Source organism: Megalobrama amblycephala, linkage group LG6 (genome assembly GCF_018812025.1).
Source record: "Megalobrama amblycephala isolate DHTTF-2021 linkage group LG6, ASM1881202v1, whole genome shotgun sequence".
Taxonomy (NCBI): domain Eukaryota; kingdom Metazoa; phylum Chordata; class Actinopteri; order Cypriniformes; family Xenocyprididae; genus Megalobrama; species Megalobrama amblycephala.
Genome location: NC_063049.1, coordinates 15,283,723 through 15,292,848, shown reverse-complemented (window position 1 = coordinate 15,292,848; position 9,126 = coordinate 15,283,723). Strand labels below are relative to the sequence as shown.

The 9,126-nt window shown below is 47.4% G+C and overlaps 1 protein-coding gene across 1 annotated transcript; it reads right to left on the bottom strand.

The window, feature by feature from the left end:
- Nucleotides 1-203: 203 nt before the first annotated feature.
- Nucleotides 204-3,804, bottom strand: LOC125269504. The gene is made up of 6 exons (XM_048192397.1): nt 3,514-3,804; nt 2,754-3,062; nt 2,484-2,598; nt 2,124-2,166; nt 1,967-2,011; nt 204-1,852 (listed from the first exon to the last, which is right to left on the bottom strand). Exons 1-6 carry the CDS (start codon nt 3,581-3,583, stop codon nt 1,826-1,828), a joined length of 609 nt encoding a protein of 202 aa, XP_048048354.1. The 5' UTR covers nt 3,584-3,804; the 3' UTR covers nt 204-1,825.
- Nucleotides 3,805-9,126: the final 5,322 nt, after the last annotated feature.

Sequence of the window (9,126 nt, the reverse complement as noted above, 5' to 3'; positions counted from 1 at the left end):
ACAAGGACTGGTGGTATTTGTGATCTTATGTGGTGGTGGGCCGGTCTGGGCCAAGATGCCAGGGCCGATTTTTGGTCCCAGTTCATCCCTGAAAGTATGATATTCTTGCTCATGTTCATGTCACTTGCACTTCGAAAAATGTTGTTGGAACTTTAATCATAAAATTACTAATATATATTACTAAAGCAAGATGCATGCAAGAATTTAGAAAAATGTATGGTTTATTCAAACACTTTAATACAATTTATATTTATATAGTTGATTAGATTATACTGAGAAGTGCACATGCAGAACCAAAATGGGTGATTACCAATCAGTGCCCATTTTCAAATTATAATTGGTGTTTTTCAACCATTTTCTAGACTTGCTAAAATCATGAGGGCCCACCCCTAAACTAAGCCCCCAGTGGATTAGAGCAAATCAGATAAAGCAATTGAAAATGAACTGACATGCCCCACTGATTGAGAAACACCCAATACTGTTCTGAGGCCTGCTGCATGAAGCTAGGTGAACAAACTCTGAGTTTCAGAGTGCAGCAAACTGCCAATCACGGAGAGCGTCCGTTTGATGAACTTCTCGCAAGAGAACCGCGCAATTCACTTTTCTTCTGAAGATTAGATCGTTATGAAAAATATCATGACATTAAACATTTGCATTTACAAAGTAGGAATAAACACTACTGCTGCAGTGAAAATTTGAGAAGACAGCTAAAAGAAAAAAATCTGACTATATCAATGCATGTGAATCAAACAAAGTGAAGTTCACAACGTAATTTCGGGAGGAGTGAACCCATCTAATCTTTAAATTAGTGAAACTCAAAAATAATCTCAAGAGGAGGGAACCCTAATCTTACAATTACATCCAGAGCATATAAGCAGCTACTCACCCTGCTCTGGCATCAGTTGTTTCGATATCCCTCCACCTCCCCAACTCCGCCACATAAATTAAGCATCTCATCTATCGTACTCCTCTTTCATGCAATAGTAGTCCCTGGGGGGTATATCCAAGCTCGAGTTGAAGCTGCTTCCTCGAGCCCCTCCACAGCGGACAGCAAGCCAAATACGCTTAACCTTATTAGCTTAAAGATTTTATGAGGAAACGAACTCGTGAATAGGCCTTAAAATTTATATAGTTTCTCAAAGACTCAAAAGAACACTTGTAAGCTGAACCTGTTTTAAACCTTTAATGCATATATTATATTTAAATTTAAAAGCAATGTTTAATACTGTCAATTAAAATAATAATTATATGAATATATTAGCAAAAGTTAGCAGCTAAAATGTTTTCACTATAAACTGATTTAATTTGGAGCTAGATACATAGGGAGTGGCTTTATTGCATCAGATACAGGTCACTTTACTCATAGTTGATTGGTCCAGTATGGGTTTGCGATCTCTAACCCAGAACAAAACCTGCTCCGGAGCAGGTTAGCCATGTAGCGTAAGTTACCATAGCAATGAACCCCGCTAAAACCAATCCACCTTCATGAGCCAGAAAAAAACAGAGTTTGCTCAAACTAATCTTGAACTTGCCTAGGTAGAAACTGAAACCGACTTTATGCAACAGGCAACAGCACAGATACATGCCTACAGGATCTTGTGGTCATCAACTACATATCACTGTTAGCTCAATGTCATTCATTATTGTCATTCAATATCTTCACCCATGTGTGCTATCAACTTTCATCAAAATTTCAATGCTGATCCAACATACATCAAACATTGAAACGCCATTCTCAACCAAAATGATGGTTTGGATCAAAACTCAACATTGTATCAATGTCACCATACTATCTGGGTGGTGTCTTGAGGAGGAAAGATCATGTTCATGAAATTGTATGAAGACTGTAGACCTGTTAAAAAAACAAAAACAAAGATAAAACAAGTGAGGCACAAAAAACACTTCAGCTCCTGTTCAAAACTCTGCTGTGCAATTCATAAATGATCATATAATTAATAAAACTTACACAGGTTGTTATTGTGTGTTTGTCACAGTGAGAGATCATCTTCACCTATGCAATAAGCACAAATAGTAAGAAAGCATACCACACAACAAGTTTCTCAAACCAGGAACAGGTATAGAAGCCCAATAATAGCCTGCAGTGGTGTGGTAATTATACTTACATCCTCCCTATCTGAACCAGAGCTGATCTTCTGCCTCATTTTCCTGTTACAACAATGTAGCATTTGGAGAACGCAATGTCTATTAAAACACACGTTTTCTTAATTTGCCCATCAACAATTTAATGTGATGAAATAATAAAATCAGTATCTAAAAGAATAGGCCCTACATCTATACATGATAAAGGTATGTCAGGTGCTATTTATGCATTACAAAGTGTAAAAATGGTAGATACTATTAACACTGAGTGTTTGCACTAAGCTCTTGTTAATATGAAGTGAAAATACTGATAGATCTTATATTCAAAAAAATGTAAATACAAGTGAAGAGCTATTTGTGCTAAAGGTAAAATTGTCTCTCACCTGTGAATGCAGAAGCTGATGGTGATTATCAGAAAGATCATAATGAATCCAGAACATGAGATGATGATGATGATGATGAAGAGTGGCATTTGTTTGGGTGACGCTGGTCTGTTTTCTGACAGACACAATAGAGTCAATCACACATGATATCAGTCAACCAGCACTCCACTAGATACTAGTCACTGGTTACAAACATACTTATATTTCTACTGTAATAAATGCACTTGTTTTTAAAGAAAACAAATCCAATAAATAAGATAATGTAATAACCTGTTATTGTTAATGTCCATCTTATTGCTGCTGGAAAACAGGTGTAGTTTCCTGCATCAGATGCTTGTATTTGATGTATTTTTAATTCTCTTGGAACTGCTGGGTTGATGTGAATCCTGTTTGAGCTGAAGTTTGTCAGAGTTTTGTTAGTGTTCGAGTCATGACTAAAAATAACAGAGTTGTTCATTTTCCATGTTAAATCTTCATCAAATGGGATTTTGTTGCAGTGAAGTGTAACTGTTTCCCCCACAAACAATGTTTTGTTGATGTGCTGCCGAATCCTTTGCTCTTGATTGGATTTGGAATAATCTGATGAAAAGACAGAGAAAATCACAATCAGTTTTAAAATAACTGCATTGGACTGTTCTTCACAAAAGCATTGTGACCAATGGATCTATCAACTACTTAGACGTACAATTCTTTTGAGAAACACAGCCCAGGATGGTAAAAATGAGAAAACAATTTCATGTTGTCATGCAGTAGAAAAACATGGTAAATTTACAAAAAGTCATGAGACACACAACACATTGTTTATATGGTTCTTTTTTTTTAAACCTGATGAAAAAAAAAATACATTAGGATACAAACATTTTTTTTTCAAGAACTCTACTAAATTGTAAAATATTAAAGATTATTATTATTTAGTCATCAAAATATGTTGGGCTTTAAACCCATACCAATGAGTACATTGTATTTAACAGCTTTGAGTCATCATAAAACAAGTAAGAAGGGTAAATAAATCTTGATCTTAAATCAGTACCTGTGTAAGTCAGGAGAATAATGACGACACAGAGATCCAGATGAAGAATCCTGATTTGAAAATTTGCCATAATAGGAAACTCAGTTTCACGGCTGTGAAGGAGTATAAACTGTTCGCTCAGTATCTTGAAGGCTTGTAGACGTGCTGTAGAGACTGAACTAGTAAAGGAAGAAGAGGGGAATGCCTATAAGACAGCTGAGAATATACTTAATATCATTTTGTACAGTAGCAGATTTTTGGACATAAAAAGCACACTGTCAGTTACACAGAATATAGTCTACAGTAATCATATCTAGTTTTTTTAATGCAGTCTTTAAACAACAATGCTGAAGAATAATTATTAAACAGGTAAATGCAAACACAGGACACCTAAATGCAATGCCCACATATGCATTACTTATATAATGGATGGTAATGTAAGGTATATACAATATAATCCTATTAGTTTTGTGCTCTAGTCTGCAGTGACCAGTGAAACCACAGAACACATTTTCCACAGCAGAACGCTCACATCCTGTCACTGTCATCTGACATGTCTTTACCTTTGTCAGCCAAATTTACAACCTAATCAAAACGTCTCGGTTACAAAGGTAACCCTCGTTCCCTGAAGGAGGGAACGGAGACGTACGTCGGACAGACCGACGAATAGGAATCTTGCTAGAGAGGCCAATCTACTTCGAGTGTAACTAAAACGAGCCAATGCACATTGGCATGCAATCATATGCATCAGCTGCTCGCCTCGCAGCGCGGGTATATAATGAGCAGCAGGTGCGTTGCATCTTCAGGTTTTCGCTGAGGAGCCGAACCGGATAGGCAGCAGCATCAGCGGGGTACAGCGACTGTGGCGACGGGACGTACGTCTCCGTTCCCTCCTTCAGGGAACGAGGGTTACCTTTGTAACCGAGACGTTCCCATTCAGTCGGTCACGTTCGACGTACGTCGGACAGACCGACGAATAGGAATCCCTACCAAAGCGCCACAGGAGCTGCCCCCTTCCAGCGCTCTGTAGTAAGCCACCTGAACCCCCTTGCCTGAGGATGGTGGGACAGGGCTAACACAGAGAGAGTCGATCACTGCTGTTCCCCAAAACCCATTCAGTGAGACTTTTGGATAACGCTGGGAAAGCGTACCCTTTCGCTGGGAAAGGAACGCTGCGGAAGCCACATCCTTCCCCGAAGGAGTTATGTGGAGAAGTACATATGGACTAACCCTGTAGGGCTGTGCTACATATGGAAGAGCTGGGGTGACTCCAACCCGATGAAGGGTAGGTTCTCCCAGAGGGAAAGACACGGGCTTCGTTTAGGAGCAACCGTGGAACCAACCATATGGGATCCCCGTAGGGTCACACATATGGAACCCAGCCTAAACCCGGTTCTCAAGGATACAACGGAGTATAGGCCTGGCGCCAGACGCTCCGCCACGTCAGCTGCCGAAGGGATATCGGAGGACTCGACAGGGTCTGCCTTGTAGGGACTCTCTGGAGAAAAGAAGCGCATGTAGCGCAGCAAGCCGACACTAAGCCGGGGCCTCTCCGTGCCTCTGACCTGTGGCGAGAACACGGGAGGAGACCGGCTGGACACGAAGGCTATAGTATCTAGTGAACGTGTAGGTGTCGCCCAGCCCGCAGCTCTACAAATGTCTGTCAGTGAGGCGCCACGAGCCAGCGCCCAGGAGGATGCGACACCTCTCGTGGAGTGAGCATGCAACCTGAGCGGGCAGGGCACGCCCTGAGCTTGGTAAGCCAGGGCGATGGCATCCACTATCCAGTGGGCCATCCTCTGCTTGGAGACAGCCTTTCCCTTCTGCTGGCCTCCATAACAGACAAAGAGCTGGTCTGAGGTCCTGAGGCTTTGGTTCTGTCTATGTACTGTCGCAAAGCGCGAACTGGACAGAGCAAAGCCAGGGCTGGGTCTGCCTCCTCCGAGGGCAGCGCTTGCAGGCTCACCACCTGGTCCCTGAAGGGAATGGTAGGAACCTTGGGCACATAGCCAGGCCGGGGTCTTAGTACCACGTGGCTATCACCCGGCCCGAACTCCAGGCACGATACGTCGACCGAAAATGACTGCAGGTCCCCTACCCTCTTGATGGAGGCCAATGCAACCAGCAGCAAAGTCTTCATAGACAGAATCTTTAAGTCTGCCGATTGCAAAGGCTCAAAGGGAGCAATCTGAAGTGCTCTTAGCACCAGAGTGAGGTCCCAAGAGGGTATGGAGGGGGACGAGGAGGATTTAACCGTCTCGCCCCCCTAAGGAACCTGACGACCAGGTCGTGCTGACCAACAGATTTGCCATCTATGTGGTCGTGGTAAGCGGAGATAGCAGCAGTATGGACTTTGAGGGTGGAGGGGGACAGCCTACGCTCCAACCCTTGCTGCAAGAAGGAAAGCACGACTCCGATCGAGCATCCTCGGGGGTCTTCTCGGCGAGAAGAGCACCACTCGACGAACAGGTTCCACTTCGAGGCGTAAGCACGTCTCGTAGACAGTGCAAGTGCCGAAGTGATGGTGTTAAGTACCTCAGGGGGTAAGTCACCTAGAACCTCCGCGTCCCGTCCAGGGACCAGACATGGAGTTTCCAGAGGTCTGGATGCGGGTGCCAAAGAGTGCCCCGTCTCTGAGAAGAAGGTCCTTCCTCAGAGGAATGGGCCAGGGAGGGCTGTCGCAAGGAGTGAAAGTTCTGGGAACCAGGTCTGGTCGGGCCAATAGGGCGCAACTAAGAGGACCTGCTCCTCGTCCTCCCTGACTTTGCACAGGGTCTGTGCAAGTAGGCTCACTGGGGGAAACGCATATTTGCGAAGGCCCCGGGGCCAGCTGAGTGCCAGTGCGTCTGTCCCGAGTGTTCCCTCGGACAGGGGGTAAAACAACTGGCAGTGGGAGGTTTCCGGTGAGGCAAACAGGTCTACCTGAGCCTCTCCAAACTCTCTCCAGATCAGCTGGACCACCTGGGGGTGGAGTCGCCACTCTCCTGGCAGCTCAGCTCGTGATAGCTCGTCGGCCACATGGCTGAGCACACCAGGGACAAGAATGGCATGAAGCGACCTCAGACGCTTCTGACTCCAGAGGAGGAGATGGGGGGCGAGTTGCGACATGCGACGGGAGCGTAGACCACCTTGATGGTTGATGTACGCAACGGTCGCAGTGTTGTCCGTACGGACCAGTACATGCTTGCCCCGTAGCGGCCCTTTGAGGCGGCTCAGAGCAAGACGTACTGCTAGCAACTCGAGGCAATTGATGTGCCAATGCAGATGGGGTCCCGTCCAAACCCCTGACACTGCATGCCCGTTGTACGTGGCACCCCAGCCGGTGGCAGGAGCATCTGTGAATACCACAGCATGCCGGGACACTTGTTCTAGGGGCACTCCTGCCCGGAGAACAAAGGGTCCGACCACGGACTGAAGGCTTGGCGGCACTCCTGAGTGATTAGCACCCGGAACGTGCCGCGTTGCCACGCCCATCTCGGGACTCGGCCGTGAAGCCAGTGTTGAAGCAGTCTCATATGAAGCAGACCAAGCGGGGTTACTGCCGCCGCGGCTGCCATATGCCCCAGGAGCCTCTGAAAGAATTTCAGTGGGACCGCTGTCCTGCCATTGAACGTATTCAGGCAGTTCAACACCGACTGAGCACGTTCCTCTGTGAGGCGTGCTATCTGTTCGACCGAATCCAGCTCCATACCGAGAAAAGAGATCCTCTGCACAGGGGAGAGTTTGCTCTTTTCCCAGTTGACCTGAAGACCCAACTGGCTGAGGTGTCTGAGCACCAAATCCTTGTGTTCACACAACTAACCCCGGGACTGTGCTAGAATGAGCCAGTCGAGGTAGTTGAGAATGCGAACACCCTGTTCTCTCATGGGAACAAGGGCTCCCCCTACGACTTTCGTAAAGACGCGGGGAGACAGGGCCAGCCCGAAGGGTAGGACTCTGTACTGATATGCTCGACCTTCGAACGCAAAGCGCAGGAATGGCCTGTGTTGCGGAAGAAACGAGACATGGAAGTACGCGTCCTTCAGGTCGATCGCTGCAAACCAATCTCGGGGACGGATGCACTCAAAAATGCGCTTCTGCGTCAGCATTTTGAACGGTAGCTTGTACAGGCTCCGATTCAAAACTCGCAGGTCCAAGATCGGTCATAACCCACTGCTCTTTTTGGGTACAATGAAGTAGGGACTGTAGAACCCTGACCTCATATCGGCTGGAGGGGCCGGCTCCATCGCGTCCTCCGCCAGTAGGACTGCGATCTCCGCACGCAAGACAGGGGCAACGACATCTTTCACTGTAGTGAAGAGGACGTCCCTGAACTTGGGGGGGATGCCGGGCGAACTGAATCGCATAGCCGAGCCTGATGGTCCCAATGAGCCAGCGAGACGGACTGGGGAGCGCTAACCGGGCTCGCAGAGACCGTACAAGCGGGACCAAAGAGACCACCGGCGTACCCGCAGCGGGGCAGCGAGGTGGAACACAGGGACGCGGCTCGGGGGGCTCTCTTTGTGAGGCGGCCCGAAGCGGCGTCACAGTGTGCTAGGCAACACTTACCTGGTTCCACGGATGGACAGAGGGAGCAGTCGAGGCTTTGGCTGCCCGCTGCTCGCTGCTGTCCGCTGGCGACAGAAGAGGGGGATGAGAGTGGTGAGGTTTTTCTCCTCCCACTGCTCTCCAAACCCTCTTCAGACCTGGAAATGGAGGAACTGCTCTTTTAATTTTGGGTACCACTGCCTCTTGGGTCAGTGGCGGAACAGAAACAAACCCAATAAAAGGATTTACCACCCGGCCCTCCTCCAGGGGTGGAAGAGCAGCCCCACCCATTTCTGGGTCGCCCGTCTCAGGGGTGATTCTCACCAACCACTAAACAGCTGCAGAGACGGGAGGCGTCATCTCCCCGCAATGGACACAGCAGAGCCTGCTGGGCCAGAGTTTCTTGCAGGGGACGACACCCTTGGCGACGAGCAGACCGAGGGGCGGCCCAAGAGGAACTCAATGGTTTGTCATGGGAAGCTCCCCGATCCGCTACTAACTGAGGAGAACCGCTGGGCTCAGTCCTCGACAGTGTCACCGAAAAGGCCACCTCGTAAGATGGGAGCATTGAGAAAGCATTTAGCTTGACAACCTCTCGCACCTCACAAGGTAAGCCAGGGGGCACTTCTGGACCACTGAGGTGGACATCGTCTGGCTGAGGGCCTGCGCCGTGACTTTGATCACGGTTAGTCAACAAGCGCAGCTCAACCCCAGCACAGAACTACCCTCATGCAAAAAGAGTGCCTTGGCCTCACATGCAGGGTGGGTGTGGTCTGTGTACAGCCACCCCAACCAAGAGGGTAGTGAGAGAGGAAAAACTTATGCAGATTTTGGCACTTTTGGCATTCCATATTTATGGCACCAACATACCCCCATACTGCCAAGTTTTCCATGCACATCTGGAAGACCCAGGAAAGCATGGCTGTAAACTCCGAATCTGAGTCAGCATAGGCACACACCATTACAGTGGGCAGCATCACCCTCATTTCCAGAGCATAACAGCACTCTCTCCGATGCTGCAATCGACGTCTGTCCCTCAGCTGGAGCTCTGAATGAAATGCTAGGTTCCCCTATGAGTAGGACCAGCAATCCAATCCAGAAACTGCA